Source organism: Choloepus didactylus, chromosome 6 (assembly GCF_015220235.1).
Source record: "Choloepus didactylus isolate mChoDid1 chromosome 6, mChoDid1.pri, whole genome shotgun sequence".
NCBI lineage: Eukaryota > Metazoa > Chordata > Mammalia > Pilosa > Megalonychidae > Choloepus > Choloepus didactylus.
In genome coordinates this window covers 89,345,985-89,361,373 of record NC_051312.1, presented here as the reverse complement: position 1 = coordinate 89,361,373, position 15,389 = coordinate 89,345,985, and the positions used below count along the sequence as shown (strand labels likewise).

The 15,389-nt window shown below is 50.5% G+C and overlaps 1 protein-coding gene across 3 annotated transcripts in view; it reads right to left on the bottom strand.

The window, feature by feature from the left end:
• Window positions 1–15,389, bottom strand: part of SLCO2B1 (solute carrier organic anion transporter family member 2B1) — a 55,949-nt gene that overhangs the window by 28,082 nt on the left and 12,478 nt on the right. For all 3 annotated transcript variants that reach the window (XM_037840678.1, XM_037840680.1, XM_037840679.1), the window contains exons 2-7: window positions 12,778–12,908; window positions 11,455–11,592; window positions 9,835–9,997; window positions 6,610–6,843; window positions 6,279–6,377; window positions 2,252–2,442 (exon numbers count right to left, since the gene is read on the bottom strand). In XM_037840678.1, coding sequence (XP_037696606.1) covers window positions 2,252–2,442; window positions 6,279–6,377; window positions 6,610–6,843; window positions 9,835–9,997; window positions 11,455–11,592; window positions 12,778–12,908 — 956 coding nt within the window. The remainder of the gene's footprint in view (window positions 1–2,251; window positions 2,443–6,278; window positions 6,378–6,609; window positions 6,844–9,834; window positions 9,998–11,454; window positions 11,593–12,777; window positions 12,909–15,389) is intronic.

The following is a 15,389-nucleotide window of genomic DNA, read 5'->3' as shown; positions in this document are numbered from 1 at the left end:
TCCCTCCTCTCTCCCCGTCCCCAATATGCTGACAGAATGAATCTAGACAGCCAGACAGGTTCACAGCCGGGAAGCCAGGGTTTCAAGGCATCACAGAGGCATAACTCTTAATATCAGAATCTCGGCATCAGCAGCTTCGACCCAAGGAATGGGGCACTCAGAATCTGAGGGGCACAGAAAATTGCTCCAGGAATCTAACCTCAGCATCTTACAGGACAGAACAGAATGGGGAAGTGACCTGCCCATGGTTGCACAGCTGACATGTGACAAGTCGCCCACCCCCAGCCCTTGCTGTTTCTATCTACCCAAAGGTCGAGATCACCCTATGGCCCAATGGACTGTTCTTCTCTGTTAAAATTTTGGACCCGACTTGGCAATTTTCAGTAACCAGCAGCCCAGGCTCTCATCTTCCTCTATGATCACTCCCACTTCCAAGAACTCTTCTCCAAGTTCCAGGAATTCCCCCCATCCAAATTTTGGCCTGAGCTAGGCACAACTGGAAAGGACCATCTGTGGTTTCAAACTCAGTCTTTCCTGAAACTGGTTTTCCCCCAGCTCCTGCTTCCCTATGCCTCCTGAGCCAGCTACACCCAATCCCAGCATCTGCCCAGCCCTTTACCTTCTCTGGGGCATCCCATAGCAGAGCAGCACCTAAGTCTGTGCAGCCCACCTCCTGGGTAGCTCCCGGGTCCATCTCCGTCCCCACCTCACTGCCATGCACTGGTTGAGCTGCCAGGAGCTCCTCATACTGCCCTCAACCCCACTCCACACACTGTCCTCGCCCCTCACAATCCTTTCTCTGCTAGCTCCTGGTGAGTGAGCCAAGAACTTTCCTGCTCCAGCCCCTGCTGGTTCTTCCAACATCATTTTTCCTTGATCCCTGCCAGGTACACACCCTCTGCTCAAGCCCCCCAGGAGGGTGGGGGGTGAAGGTCAGGAGGGCAGTATGGGTCCGGTGGCTTTTCTAGGCAGAGTTTATAGGCCCAAAGACTCCTCCTCTAAGAAGGAGGCCGTTTTCTAGAGAACGGCCAACATACTCAAATGCACCAACCTGCCTCATGAAGTAGAACCCTTCTTGCTGCAAAATATCCGACAGGATTTTTATAGATTGTCCCTTTGAAATTGAAATCACTTGGCAACAATCATCGTCACTCATACTTGGGAAAAAAGAAAAAATCAAACCCACAAATTTTTGAATTGTAATGAAATATGTATGCATGTTAAATAAAAATTAATGAAGTTGACCTTAATGGTGTGTGATTAAACTTTTAAGAAAACACGTCTGTTTTGTAGCTTTCTTTTGTATTTGGGAGAAAATTTATCATTTCTCAGGTCTCACGTTTTTGTGGGTCCCTGGAAACCTTGGAGGCCCCAGGTCCGGAACCATCTATACTGCCCAATGGCTCACATGGTCCTGTCCTCTCCTACCAGAACTTGAGCAAATCTGTCCAATTTGCCACAAATTGGCCTCAGGGTCCTCTGCTGAGGAAAGGACCACCTGCCCCAAGAGGCGAGCGGGGGATTCAGTGAGCTACTCCCAAGAGCATCACACCAGGTTGCTGTTTCTTGTGGATGAGTCTTTGTCCCCGTGGACTGTGCCCCTAAAGGGCAGAGACCATGTGCTGATTTTTGAATGGCCAGTGTCCAGCCTGGGGCCTGGCCCAGAGGAGGTGCTCACTACAAGCTTGTCCCCTTCACTGTCCCCAAAAAGACCAAGTTCATTTCTCTGCCCCAAATCTATTGCCTAAACCATTCCCAAGCCTAGGAGGCCCCTTCTGGCCTCCCACACATCCTTCAAAGTCCATCTCAAATCCCTCTTCTTCAAGGAAGTTTTCCCAGACCCTCTGCCAACCTTCTGCAACCCCCACTCCCACCCAGTTCTTAACATTCCTACCACAAGCTGCAAGTGACAAGCAGAGAGGCAGTAAGGGGAGTGGCCAGAGCAAGGGATATGGACTCTGCCGGGCTTGGGTTGTCATCCCAGCTCTGCTCTTTCCTGGCTGTGTGATCTTGGATAAGTCACTTCTATTCTCCGTCCTTTGATCTCCTTAACTGAAAGGGTCAAGTAATAACTCATGGCACAGGGCTGTTGAGAAGATGCAATGAATCCCAGACATGTATGAGCTTGGTAAGCTGTGAAGTGCAGTGCCCAGGAGGGATGACATTCAATGTCACAAAGGAGTATGAGTGGGTGGGGGCTGGAGCCTGGGCTGGGGCAGAGGACATGGTGGTGTTGCGGGGGGGGGCTTACTTTTTTGACAGGTGAGGCTGCAACTGCCAAGACCCTTCGCCGGAAGCCAAGCTCATACTTCTCCTTGGGCATCTCTCTGGGGAAGAAGAAGTAGGGGGCGGCGGCCAGGGCCACGGCGCCAGCAGAGATGAGGAAGCCCAGCCACCAGGCACCCACCCATCGAGGGTCCTTTGGGGTCAGGCTGATGCCACCTGGAAGAGAAGACCATGGTGATGTTAGGCTCAGGGTGGGCTGTCACTGCAAGGCCACCAGCTGAGACTAGCCTCTGAGATGTGAGACAGCCTGCAGCAGCAGAGCCAGGGTGGGGAGTCAGGAGTGCTGGCTTCCAGCTGTGGCTCTGCCAGTTATGGACTGTGTGATATTGGACAAGTCCCTGACCCCATCGGGGCTCTGGCTTCTTTACGAAGGCAATGTAGCATAGAGATCAAGGTCATGGACATTAGAAATGGTCTGCTGGATCTGAATTCCATTACTAGTTTAAAGGGCAAGTTCCTTAACCTCTTTGTGCCTCATCCTCTATAAAATACAGATACCAGTGGTACCTACATCACAGGGTCATTGTGAGAATAGGAACTCACACATGGAAAGCATTTCGAATAGTGCCTGGCACATAGTATGTGCTATCTAGGTATTTGCCCTTCTTATTATTTTTATTATTACTACTGTGGCTATTATTATTAAATACATGGTTAGGACTACTCTTTTGGTTCCCAGATCTGCAGGATGATTAAAATCACCAGAAGTACTTGTCAAAAACACCTGGCCCTTGTTGTCACAAACATTGGGCCTGGCGGTTTGATGTGCCGAGCCCTCAATCGTGGGACTTGCCCTTACGAAGCTCATTATCACAAAGGAGAGGCTAAACTTGCATATAATTGTGCCTAAGAGTCTCCCTCTGAGTACCTCTTTGTTGCTCAGATGTGGCCCTCTCTCTCTCTAACTGGGCCACCTCAGCAGGTGAACTCACTGCCCTCCCCCCTACGTGGGACCTGACTCCCAGGGGGAAAAATTTCCCTGGCAATTCAGAATATGACTCCCAGGGTTGAATTCTGGACCCAGCATCTTGGGATAGAGAACATCTTCTTTCCAAAAGGGAGATGCAAAATGAGAGAAAATAAAGTTTCAGTGGCTGAGAGATTTCAAATGGAGTCAAGAGATCACTCTGGTGGACATTCTTATGCACTATATAGATAACACCACTTAGGTTTTAATGTATTGGAATAGCTAGAAGTAAATACCTGAAACTACCAGTAGTCTGGACTCCTGAAGACGATTATATAATAATGTAGATTACAAGGGGTGACAGTGTGATTGTGAAAACCTTGTAGATCACACTCTCTTTATCTAGTGTATGGATGGATGAGTAGAAAAATGGGGATAAAAACTAAAGGACAAATAGGGTGGGATGGGGGGGATGGTTTGGGTGTTCTTTTTTTACTTTTTTTTTTTTTTTACTCTTATTCTGATTCTTTCTGATGTAAGGAAATGTTCAGAAATAGATTGTGGTGATGAATGCATAATACATGATTTTTCTGTGACCAGTTGATTGTATATCATGGATGATTGTATGGTATGTGAATTAATTTCAATAAAACTGAATTAAAAAAAAAAAACACCTGGCCTTAATCATACAAGGCTAGAGTAGCCGTGCTGCTTATCAGGAGTACTTATGTTTGGGAAACGTATATATTCAAACAGAAGTGCCTAATTTTAGAGATGAGTAGTGCTGATGGTACTGACACACTATGGTGGTGTCTTTTCTAATACTCATAATAAATTCTGATCGCTAATGTATACAGCAGGGTCAGTGTACTCTTCCTGTAATTGGCCTGATGGTAAATATTTTAGGCTTACAGACCACACATGCCACTTTGTCTTTTTTTTTTTTAACAACTGTTTAAAAATGTTAAAACCATGTTTAGCTCACAGCTGTACAAAAACAGGCCACCAGCCAGATTTGGCCCAAAGGCCATCGTTTGCTGACTACTCATATATAGAATTAGCATTTTTATGTTTGGATAGCTGCCATTCAGCCACATTTGTTTATGTCAGTGTACAGTGGATTTGTGAAGACCAGACTCCATGAGTCCTGTTTGAATGCTTTGACGAGAATTTCAGATCATGATCTTAACACTATTCTTTCAAGACAGCATACATATTTTGTAAAAAGAACTTGAAATGTAAATACTGTGGATGTGCCATAAAAGTACTGTATTTCAAAAACAGAAATGTTTTAAAAAGTTACATTTTGTCTCGGAAAAAAATTAAAAATACCTGGCCTTACCCAAGGCCTACTTAGGTTTACTGCAGATGGGGTAGAAAGGTGATCCACCCCAGGTGGTTTTGACCCACCTTCCACCCCCTAGGTTTAATTAGGACTAGATTATGCCACGCGTACAACCTTTTGGAGTATACAAATCTCTCATCAAACCTCTTAGACCTCAAGGGCAAGTTGGGTACATCCTCCTACCATCTCCATAGCACCTGCAAACACCTATAAAAATACAAATACATGATAACACCAACCCCAGTGCGTGGGGCTGAAGCCCCAGGCATTTGATCTTGTGCAGGGGTACAGTACACAGTCAGTACCCAGCGAATGCATCTGTGAAGTTAGGGATGGATTTGGCTTAATTCCTTCCTCCGATTATTTCTCCCCCTGCCTCTGAGCCAGGCTGGTGAGAGCCCATGCATGCAAGCACCCAACTCACCTGCTGCTCACATACTGGTCTCTGCCTGTGGACGTGATCCTCCCACCCTATGAAATCCCCCATAGGAAAAAAGGACTAGGGAGGTGACACGTCAGTCGACAGAAATGTCTCATCTGCCTATGCAGATGCCACATCTGCCAGGATGATGTCAACATAGTCAGAAAACATGCCCCTGCACCCTGAGCAGGGGCATACATCTGGGGAGCCTGGGGAACCCCCGACTCCCAGGACCTTTCCTTCCAAGGAGTGGGGATTTGCAACCAGAGCCCAGACCTGGCTCCTGGGCCCAGCTTTCTAGAAGAAAGGGAGCTGGGGTTGGATTGTCCCTAGTGACTCTTGTGCAGAGCTGCCTAGGCCTATCCCAGCTAAAGACATCCTTGGGCAAAAGCTAGAGGACAAGAAGCAACATCTGTACATCCAGCCATCCATATGTCACCTAAAGCTTCTAGGGTATGCCAGAAAATCCTCCAGGTGAGGGATAGGACTTTTGAGTAGCAGGAGGCAGAAGGCACACCTGGGGACCCAGAGTTGCCTGGTGTGACCTGCAGGCAGCTGAGATGCCACAGTGACCCCCCCCCAAACAGGAATGTTCTAACAGGAATCCCCCTCCCTCCCACCCAGCAGGGCTCCAGAGGTCCAGACCCCCAATACTCCTCTCCCCTGGCTTCAGACCAAACTTCAGTCCCACTCCTTCACCCACTACCTGGACTTGAGCCACTGGACTCCAAATTGTGCCCCTGGCACAATTTCCCAGAATCTCAGATGTTCAGGAGTAGAAGGGCTCTTAGAGATCACCCAGTAAATTTCCTGAGAGAGGCCAAAGGGAGCACATTGAATCCCTGAGTCCTGCTCAGAAAGTTCTCTCCATTGTGCCAGAGTCTTTGAGTCTTGTTTCCCCCTAAAGATGGGAGCTCCCCACAGGCCAGGAGCGTATGTATGTTCATCGGTTTCTCCCACAGCATATCTGGCCTGGGCTGGGGGCCTGGGGGAGCTTGCGTATGGAATAAGGCAGTCTCATAGTAACAGTGCAGTGATGACAACCACAACGCCCCATCCGATGGCACCTTACAGTTTATCGCCACCATCTTGTTGGATCCTGATTGTAGCTTTGGGAGATAGGTCAGAGGTTATGGCCTTTATCTCAAAGAAGAGAAAGCTGAGGCTCAGAGAGATTTAAAGGCTTGTCCAAAGTCAATGGTATTGCTGGAATTTGAACCCAGGTGCCCTGGCCACGTGTCTCCTATGAGACCAGTAGCTGGTCTGTGCTACCCCCAGGGAGAGCTGTGTGCTGTGGGCAGGTGGGAAATGAGGCTCACCTTCTGGCATTCGGTCAATGTCCACATAAAGGCGCAGCATGAGGCCTCCCAGGCCATAGGCCATGCCTGGCCCCATCATGGTTACTGCAAACAGGATCCCTGCAACACAAAGCCCAGGTTCGTTCCCACTGGCCTGGCTCAGTGCTGCTAGGCAAGGGCACCTTGTCTCCCCTGGGCAGGGCCGGAGAGCTCTCCAGGCCTTCTCCAGACTTATTCTGGCCAGATGGGGCAGAGGTCAGGGACTCAGTGCCTGACCCCACCCTGGGCCTTGCTTCCTTCTACCGGAAGCCTGCCTGGCCCTCAGAGCCCCAGGGGTGGGACTGGTCCTCACCGATGTAGAGGGGTGAATTGCTGTTGTGTGCAAAGTCATCGATGTAGGAGATGCCGAAGGGCTGAATGGGCACGCTGCCCACCCCGAGCAGGGTCTGTGCTGTGAACATTATGCCCACCACGGCCAGATGCTTCGCCTCCGTGTAGCTCAAACAGCTGTCGTTGGAGGGGGCTGGTGCTGGGGCCGAGGTCGTGGGCAGGCACAGGGAAGCCTTAAAGTCCTGTGACAGATCCTCTGAGAGATGAGAACAAATATTATGACAGTAGTTAATATTTATATAAGCACTCGCTGGAAGCAAGGTACTGTTCTAAGTGCTTTGTATAGAAATCATTTAACCCGACAACACAACTAGGAGATAGGTGCTCTCGTTATCCCCTATTCACAGATGAGGGAACTGAGCTGATGCTCAGAAGCAAGTAGAAAGAGGCAGAGGCAGGTTGGGAACCCGGCAGGACTGACTTCAGAGTCCATGCTCTTAAACCACGCTGTACCACCTTTCTAAGTAGATGCATGTGACAGCCCCATGCAGCTATGTTCCTCAGATGGGGTGGGGCAGTCAAAGGAGGTAGAGTTTGAACTGGGTCCAGAAGAACAAACAAGATTTTCCAAACTGAGAAGATGGGGTGGGGCTGGGGTGGTTCCAGGGAGAGACCACAGCTTGTGCAAACCCAAGGGGCTTGAAATGGCACAGTGCTAGAAGGGTGAGAAGTTCAGGACAGCTGGATCACGGAGCATGAGGGGCAAGGCCAGGGCTGAAGGCAGGGCTGGGCAGGTGAGAAAAGCTGGGGCTGGCTCATTGAGGGCTCCAGTGCCTTTTACATTCATTTTGGAGAAGGTGGTGTCAGCTCAGGACACAGCTGCAGAGTGTAGTAAAGGTGAATTTCTTAATTTACTACCAGACATTTGTTCCCTGCAGTTCACCAATATTTTGTGAGCAAACATGTGGAAACCCTCACGCTATTATTATCCCAAACGTGGCTATAGGAGTGGCCTCCTCCCAGTGGCCTGCCCAGCCCTTTCCGGGAGCTGGGACTCTGAGCCGTGCCCACCCAGCTTGGGGAGCCACTCCCTCTAACTGGAGGGAACATGGGAACCAAGGTCAAGGATCTGTACTTTGACCTTCAGCTGAGCCTTACTATGTGACTTCAACAGAAGCCAGGGCCTTGCTTTCTTCATCCCTCAAGTGTCTCTCCTAGAATAGAAGTTCTAGAGAGAAGGAATTCAGGAGCAGAATAATTCTGCAGCTCAGAGCAGAGGCTCTAGGGCCAGGCTGCCTGGATGTGCCATAACTGTACCCCTAATTAGCTGGGCGCCTAGGCAAAGACCTCCAGACCCCAAGCCTCAGTTTCCTCACTCATAGATGAGGATGGCAAACATTAAGGAGTGGCTCGTGGTGCCTGTGCTCAGCACCCACTAGACGTTAGATAGGACGGCTGCTGTAGGGACCAGGTCTGCATTTTCCACTCCTGGGCCCCACAGAAGGCCTGGCACATAACAGAGCTTAACAAAGATTGGGTGAAGAACGAATGAATGGAAGGGGCTGGAATGTCAGAGCAGGATGGGTGCTTGGAGATCACTGAGTCTCGTTCACTCATTGGACGGATGTGAGGACTGAGGCTCAGAGAGAAGGACTTTGCTCAGGGTTTCATGGTGAGCCTGTGGCAGAGCAGGGTCATACGGCCTGAGGAAGAAGTAAACCATGACTCCCTGCACAGAAAAAGCTTTGCAGAAAGTGAACATTCCAAACAAATATACATCAGGAAGTATTATTTTTCAGCATTCCAACTAGGCCTCTTGACAACTTCCCACTCAGGCCTAAATAAACTTCCCTGCATTCCTCATGTACACTCTGTACTTCCCAACTTTTCCCTGCCCTTGTCCATGCGGCTCCCTTCACCTGAAATACTCGTCTTCTTTCTGAACTACCAGGTCAGGTGCCACCCTCTCTAGCAACTTCCAGCTGCAATTGTCCCCCACCCCCATCAGGGTTCCAACAGCTCCCTTTGGCCATCTCATAAGGAGCTGGACTCTATACCTTGTAGCAGTTACCCACGTTCACCCTAACCCCACCCTCTGCCAGTTGCTCCTCGGGGCTGGTCGTACATGCTTCATCTCTCCACCCCTGGTCCTGGCTAGAGTGGGAGCAGAGGTGTGAGCTGATAGGAGGAGCAAGAGAGGAGGGATGCTCTCTGAGAGACCACCTCCTCTGGGAAGTCTTCCTTGAGGGCAAGCTGGGGTGTGGGCTCCTTCAGCCCCTGTGCTTTCCTCCTTACACAATTGCACTGGAGGGTTATTGTTTGTCTCTGTCTCCTCCCCCAGACTGGGAACTCATGGATGCAAGGGCTAAGTGCCCTGAGAGGGTCTGGCTCAAGATAGGCATTACTAAAGGTTTGTTGGATGGACCACCGGACGGTTGGATGGATGGATGGATGGATGGATGGATGGTTGGATGGATGGATAGATGGTGGGTAGACAGATGGATGGGTGGGTGTGTGGATGGGTGGATGGATGGATAGATGGATGGTTGGATGGATGGATGGATGGTGGGTACATGGATGCGTAGATGGATGGATGGATGGATGTGGGTAGATGGATGGGTGGGTGGGTTGATGGATGGATGGATAGGTGGATGGATGGTTGGATGGATGGATGGATGAACGATGGATGGATGAGAGAGGGAAGGAATAAAGCGAATGTTCAGCAAGCTTGGGTCATTCTCTAAGGGGAGGCATCCATCTGTCAAGGAGGCCCTCAACAAAATCCCACTGGACTGAACAGGGCTTCACTGTTCCTGTCTAAACTTCTTTCATTTTTTTCATTTGTTCATTCATTCATTCTTTATTTAATCAACATCTTGGCTTCTTGTGAGGATTAAATGCATTAACACACATGAGGCGCTTAGAGCACTGCTTGGGCATGGCAAGAAGTGTACCATACTGCTACTGTTATGCCACAAACATTTCCTGAGGACCTACTACATGAGGACCTAAATTAGGCCATGTTGTAAAGGCACCCAACTTCAAAGAAAAACACAGGAACATGCAAGCAGGGCCTCACCCCTCTGTCCTGGGTCTGCACCCTACCGTTTGTCTCAGGACTGCTGGAGAGAGCCATCTGGGCTGGACTTGGGAAGCAGTGGGGGTGGGGGAGGAAGGCCTGCGGGTGGCCCCGGAGCACAACGGTGCAGCTCCTCAGGGCCTCTGCTGCCAGGCCCCCTGCTCTTACCGGGCCTGGCGTGGTCGTAGCGGTATGGCTCCGAGATGAAGTGTGGGAGGCTCATGAGCAGGCCCGCTAGGGCCACCAGGACAGCCCCACAGCCGATCAGCCGGGGCCGGTGCACCCGGCTGCCAAAATAGCTCACAAACACGATCAGGGCTGTGTTCCCCACCTGCAACAGGACAAGGAGGCTATTAAAGTGGGGCAGAGCCCAGTGGGAGAGGCCTCTCCCGGGGCTGGAGGCCTGCACCATCCTTGTCTCTATCCCCAACCTTGGCTCTCCCATCTGTATAATGGACTAGCCAGCTGGATAAGAATCATCAGGGTCCCTCTGATAAATACAGACTCTAGGTCCATCCAGGAAAGGCCCTGCTGTCCCACTGAGGGGATGGGGGTGGGGGTGAGGGCAGAGAGGACAAAACCAGAATTTCAATTTCCTTTTGGAGCAGGGGTTGGATATGGGAGAGAGAGGGTAGTCAAGGAAAAACATTGGAGTTTCTGGGAAGTCATGAATGAGGGAAACAAATTTTAACATGTCTAAAGTCAGAGGATTAAGGCTTGGAATTTCAAGCCTTGGGATCAAAATAGTAGAAGACAGCAGTGGAGGGGACTTGAGAGCTCGCAGGGGAGGGGCAGGCTCTGCAGTCAGAAGCTGGGCTGTAAACCCAAGTTCACAGCTCCCTGGCTGGTTGTACTTAGGCGTTAGGAAGTACAACCGCTCTCCACTTGATAGATGGGGACCTAGGGCCCAGAGAGAGGGAGTAATGTGCTCAAGATCCCAGAGCAAGGCAATGACTTTCACTTCCCACATCTGAGATCTGGAGGTGGGGTGCTGACAGACATATGGGATCAAGGCTGTGTGGCTGGCAGGCCCTCGGTTGGGAGGGATGCAACACATTACCCAAGGGGGCGAGAATTTCACAGAAACGCTGCTGGGGGCAGGGGAGAAAGAGTGTTCTCTAGACAGCTGCCTTCTCCAGGGTGAGAAAGAACATCTGGTGGGGGAGGAGCCGGAGGCACAGCTGGACCCTGATCTCCAAATCCACCCAAAGCAGCCTGGAACCCAGCTTGTCCACTCCTAGCTGCTGGACTTTTGCCCCCAGAGGCAGGGGCCTGTGCATTCCTGGACGATTCTGAGGACAACACTCTGTGCCATGCTGTCATTTCCTTCCCACACTGCCCAAGGTCAGAAAGTTCTGCCTCTGATCTAATTTAAAGCTCTCTGCTACTGCTGAAGTGACTTGCTCTGATTCTTCCCTGGGACAGGTGATTGTTTAGGGGCCTGGAAAAGTCAGGGAACCAAAGGGAGAAAAGGTAGATGTGGGGATCCCAGCTAGCTCTAAAATGTTCCATTCGAGTCCTCTGGGGGAAGGACTGCCAGGGCTTTAGAAGACTGCTGCAAATGTTCTGGCGTCACAGGGCCGCAGGTGTCTCCTCTGGGTCTCTGTCCTGAGCACATGGCTGATGAGTTTCTCAGCCAGAAAGCTTTGGAAGATGCAGGCCAAGGAGGTTTGGGGGCTGATGGGGGTTGCCTGAAGCACTGGATGTGGTGGTGAGGGAGGAGGTTGGGGGCAGAGGGAAGTGCAAGTCTCCTCCACAGTCACCCCCAGGCTGGGCCAGGGCTAGTACCTCGTTGAAGGCGGCCAGCAGCCCCGACGTCTGGCTGGAGAGGCCGAAGCGCTTCTCCACTGTGGAGATGGAGCTCTTGAGGTAGCCGGAGATCATGAGCTGTGCCAGCTGCAGCAGGCTGTGGCACAGGACGAAGAACTGCAGAGGAGCCACGTGATGCAGCCGCAGAGGGACAGAGAACAGATGGGGGGGGGCGGGGGGAGGGACATGGTCAGAGGGTGGCGGTGGGGAGACACAGAGTGAGATGGAGGTGGAGAAAGAGAGAACGCACGAGGCCAGAGCAGAGCAAGGGATAAAGATGGGGAAACAGAGTCAGAGGAGACAGACCAGAGGAGAGAAGAGGCAGGGGAGGAGAGTCAAGATCAAGAGGAAAGAGACAGAGAGACCAAATGAGAGGTTTGAGAGAAAGAATTCTTGGCATAATCCAAGGCTTCTCACAAGGCCTAAAGGCTAGAAAAGTTGTCCTGAGTACACTCTGGGAGTCTGGGGCTCCCAGACCCACATAGCTGAGATTAGAGCCTTCGTGGCGCCAGGAAGTGTGGGAGCCCTCTCTGACCCTCAGAGCAACCCCCTGAGCTGGACTGGACCCCCCCCCCCCCACCCTGCTCCCACCACTCTGCCCCTTTCTCCAGGAAGCCACCCCAGATTCACCAAGATCTGTCTCCACCCCACCACTACCTAGGTCTCCCCTAGAGGTTCCCCATGAGACCACTGCACACACCCCTCCCAACCCCACCCCACTCTGCCCCAAACATCCCAGCCTGCCTTTGATCCTCTTCTGAAAAGCTGGCAGAATTCCTAACAGAAGAAAAACCTGCTTCAAAGAATTTTTTAAGAAATGTGTATTTATGCCAGAGCTTAACAACATTCACTTCCTTCTTCTGAGTCTTGGCTTCCTCATCTGTATAATGACCACCACATCCCTTCCTCCCAGGGTTGTTGGGAGAACCAAGATTGTGAGTGAAAAGCACCTGGCACAGGGCCTGGAATCTAGTCGTGCTCAGTGGATGGTTGGAGGGTCCTTGTCCTTCTCTGTCTCTCTAGGGAAATGGGAGGCTGGGGGCTCAGCTCCCACTGCCCACGGAGCAGCCCCTCCTTCCTCCCCGGGGAGGGGGAAGCACTTACAGGGCACCTGCCATGTGCCCAAAACCAAGCTAAGTGCCTTTGTGCACCATCCCTTCCATCCCCCCAGCCACCCATTCTACAGATGAGGAAACGGAGGCTCAGAGAAAGTCAGCAGCTTCCTCGGTGTTGCACAGGTAGCAGCAGAGCCTGCTCTGCTGGGCTTGGACGCCCCTGCCCTTGAGCCCGAGCCCTAGGTACCTTGACGCTGTGGAATATGCTTGGCCGCGGATCCTGAGGACCCGGGCTGGCTCTGCCTCCGGGTGGGCCTTCTGTACCCATGGTGTCCTTGCTGTCCTTGTCCGGCACCTGTGACCTCTCGCCTGCTGGCCCTGGAGTGAAAGTGGAAACAGAATCCCAGGGAATGGCTCTGACCAGGTAGCTCCAGACCTCAGAACCAGCTGTTTCAGGGGGAAGGGGCTTTAGCCATTCCTGAAAGTCCGTGAGTGAAAGCACCTTTGGCCCTCCTGACTCCCAGGTCACCGTGACGGAGAGGACCTTACTGAGAGGCTGGGAGCTCCCCGTGCGCAGGCTGACCAGGTCCCCTCCTGGGAAGCACCTATTTCACAACTTCACTCTGTTCCCAGGCATGACTGCCTTCTAGGGAGAAGCTTCTGACCCTGCACAAAGGCAAACTCACATGGGCCCATCTGCAGGGATGAGCACGCACATTCTTGCAGCACCCAGGGCCTGTGGCTGTGTTCTAGGAAGCTTGAGTCTGGTCTGGTTGTGTCTGGCTCCGTCTAGGATCTAGGGGTCTGGAGTCAGGTGCCAGGGTTGAGGCTCTGTCCATAGTCAGGGAATAAAGGTATTCCTTGGGTGTAGTTCAGGGTGTAGGATCAGATGCCGATACCCCCACAGGGAACTGCCCTGCGTGTAATCACTGAGCTACTCAACCCAATCCCCAAATCATACACCATCAAACCATGCTGCAAACCATCAAACCAGGCAGTGCAGAAAGGGCCCTCTGAGGTCATCTCATTTAACCCTTTTCTGAACAAACTGCAAGCCCCAAATGGGGTGATGCCTCAGGAGGCAGAGGCTGTGGTTAGAACCTCAACCTTGGCCCCCCTGACGCATGTTGGTTTTCTCACACTAACCATGGTAGCCACACCAGTATCCCACCCGCTGAGATGAGAGGAAAGCTTCAGAGGCAACCTCCCAGGGTCTCCCGATGCTTCATCTCAGCAGGGAGCCCAGAAGCCTGGCTCTGGGAAATTCCACCCTTCGATTTAGTTGGAAGCCATCTGCCTCCCCAGGGCCCCCAGGCCTCCTTGGCCTTTCTCTCCCCCTGAGGCTCCACTTCCTACAGGAAACCTCCTCCATTGTTTCATAGCCTTTCTCCACTCTGCAGGAGTTTCCCCTCATTGAGCAAGCTCCTTTTAGAGCCTAAAAACTGACCTGGGGACACCTCTGATCCAGGGGACACTCCTTAGGTCCTAACTTCCTCATTCCATCACCAGACCCGGAAGGCAAGTAAAAGGGAGGGGGCTCTAGAGGCCCTGAACCTCCTCAAACAAAGGTTTTGTGCTCCTCAAGCAGGACCATGAGGCTTGAAGAATTTTAAAAATGAGATATAATTATATAACACAAAATTCATCCCTTCAAATGTACAATTCATTTTAAAAATGTAAATTCAGGGATTTTAGTATGTTCAACAAGTTGTACAACCATGACCACTATCAAATTCAGAATATTTCATTACCCCAATAAAAAAATCCCATGCTTATTAGCAGTCACTCCCCACTTTTCTCATCCCCCAGCCCTTGGCAACCACTAGTCTACTTTCTGTTTTATAGATTTGTCTATTCTGGACATTTCTTATAAATGGAATCATACAATATGTGGTCTTTTGTGTCTGGCTTCTTTCATTTAGCATAATGTCTTCAAGGTTCATCCATGTAGTGGCATATATCAGAATTTCATTCATTTCTGCTTTTGGCTACTATGAATAATGCTGCTATAAACATTCATGTACAAATTTTTGTTTGAACTCCTGTTTTTAATTCTCTTGGGTACATACTGTGCAGGTTTGTATTATGTCCCCCAGAAAAAGCCATATTCTTTAATGCAATCTTGTAGGGGCAGACATATTAGTGTTGATTAGGTTGGAAATTTCTGATTGAGAGTTTCCATGGAATTGTGACCCACTCAACTGTGAGTGACACCTTTGATTTTGGTGTGACCTCTTGATTGAATGTTTCCATGGAAATGTGGCCCCGCCCATTCAGGGTGGGTCTTGATTAGTTTACTGGAGTCCTATAAAAAGAGTCCACAAACAGAGGGACCTCAGAGCAACTGACAGTGACATTTTGACAAGGAGCTGCAGCTAAGAGAGGACAAAATGCCCCAAGAGGGACATTTTGAAGAATGTGCAGGAGCTGAGAGAGAAGCTGGAACACAATCCAGGGTCAGCAGATAACAGCCAGAGGGTGTGCCTTCCGAGCTAACAGAGGTTTTCCAGACACTGATGGCCATCCTTCATTGAAGGTACCTGATTGTTGATGCGTTACCCTTGACACTTTACGGACTTAAGACTGTAACTCTGTAACCAAATAAACCCCCTTTATAAAACAAATTCGTTTCTGGTGTTTTGCAAAACGGCAGCATTAGCAAACTGGAACACATACCTAAGAGTAGAATTGCTGTGTCCTATGGTAACTCTATATTTAAATTCTTGAGAATTGCCAAACTGTTTTCCTTAGTGGTTGCACCATTTTATTTTCCCTCCAGCAATGTATGAGGGTTCCAATTTCCCCATAACCTCACCAACACTTGTTTTGTCCATCTTTTTGATTCTAGCCATTCTAGTG